The 1,478-nt window shown below is 65.4% G+C and overlaps 1 protein-coding gene across 1 annotated transcript; it reads left to right on the top strand.

Annotated features, from left to right (window-relative positions):
• Window positions 1-496: 496 nt before the first annotated feature.
• Window positions 497-771, top strand: EMIHUDRAFT_254943 (hypothetical protein; the record flags this gene model as incomplete). The annotated part of the gene is made up of 2 exons (XM_005775879.1): window positions 497-577; window positions 670-771. Coding segments are annotated over 2 exons (183 nt in total), but the record flags the coding sequence as incomplete, so codon positions are not given.
• Window positions 772-1,478: the final 707 nt, after the last annotated feature.

Here is a 1,478-nt window from a genome sequence, read left to right as displayed (position 1 = left end):
GCTGCTGCTGCCGCTCGCGCTCTGGCAGGCGAGCGGGAGAGTCAGACAGTGAGACAGCACCAGCCCCCAACGGCCGTCCTTCGCTAGCCCCCTCCCCCTCTCACTGGCCACCTCTGTACACACACTCGAGGTTGCCTTCTCTTACGGAGGAGAGAGCTGGACTCTGCGCGTTGCCTTGCGCGTTGCGAGCGTCGCCGAGACCTGGCCGAGACTTGGCCGAGATCTGGCCGAGGTGTCGTCCCGTCACGTCCTGCTGAACACGCGCCGAGATTGAGCCGAGATGAGGCACTGCTCCGGGCAGCGAGCGCACAAGGCTCCCCAAGGCTCCCCCGAGTCTCCCCCGAGGCTCCCCCCGAGTCTCTCCCCGACTCTCAATCGGACGCCCTCTCTGAGCTCCTCTCCGTTCCGCTCCCGCACAGGCGCTATCTCCCCCATATCTCCCCAGATCTCCCCATCTCTCCCCACATCTCCCCACATCTCCCCACATCTCCCGCAGGCGCTCGGCGAGTCGTGGAACCACTGGGCGGTCATCCCTGCCGAGCTCTTCATCTCCTTCTTCCTGTTTGGCATCGAGGAGGTCGGCATCCAAATCGAGGCGCATTCCCCGCCGCTGCCGCTCGACGCGCGTCCTGCTTCGTTGATGACGCGCGCGGAGTGGAGTGTCTCTAGGAGCCCTTCTCGGTGCTGCCCCTCGAGGCGTTTTGCAACGGCGCCATCGCCGCGACGTCGCAGGAGCTGCGTTCCCGGTCGGGTGACACGGCGTCAGAGTGACTGTCTTGACGAGGGTCTGTCCTCTCCACAGGAGATGCTCAACGCTGTCGAGTCCAAGGCCTTTGGAGGACGCGCCGAGGGGGAGAGGAAGGGGCGACCGTGTCTGAAGGGACCCCACTCGCTACTTAGGTCTTTGAGGAGGAGCCGAGGTGAAGCGGATCGCGAGCGCCACGCCTGCTGGAGAAAGAAATTGCTATCGACAAAGCGGGCGCGGCGACGCAGGTAGAGCTGTAGGTTACGAGGGCCGCACCGCCGCTAGCACCGCCAACGCTCGAGTTCGCCCGGCGAGCCGAGAGATCGGCGATGCCGCGCGCTCGCGACTGGCGGTGGGGCTGGCGCTTCGGGGGCGGGCGCGGGAGGCAAGGCCGAAGGGAGGCGCCGCCAGTGTGGGGGAACGGCGGGGGGAGGGGGGGGTGTGGGCGGCTTCTCTGCCTTCGCCCCGCTCGTGTGGGCTTCCCGCGCTCCGAAAGACAGATGGGCGGGAGACTCTCCGTCGCGCGTCGGTCTCTTATGGCGTGTCTCGCGAAGTTGGGGAAGTTTGCTGGGGGGGGGTTGCATGTCCCGTCCTGGATGTCTTGCATGTGATGAGCGCTCCACTCTCTTAGTGAGAACGGGGAGAGAGATTCAAAAAAATCTTGAGAAACCACTGGGCCGTTACGCAAAAGCATGCGCGACTTGCACTCTTTCGTGCCACTCGCTCGCCGGTG

Source organism: Emiliania huxleyi (genome assembly GCF_000372725.1).
Source record: "Emiliania huxleyi CCMP1516 unplaced genomic scaffold EMIHUscaffold_2901, whole genome shotgun sequence".
NCBI classification, from domain to species: domain Eukaryota; phylum Haptophyta; order Isochrysidales; family Noelaerhabdaceae; genus Emiliania; species Emiliania huxleyi.
The sequence above is the reverse complement of the archived record's forward strand: the minus strand, read 5'-3'. Positions and strand labels throughout refer to the sequence as shown.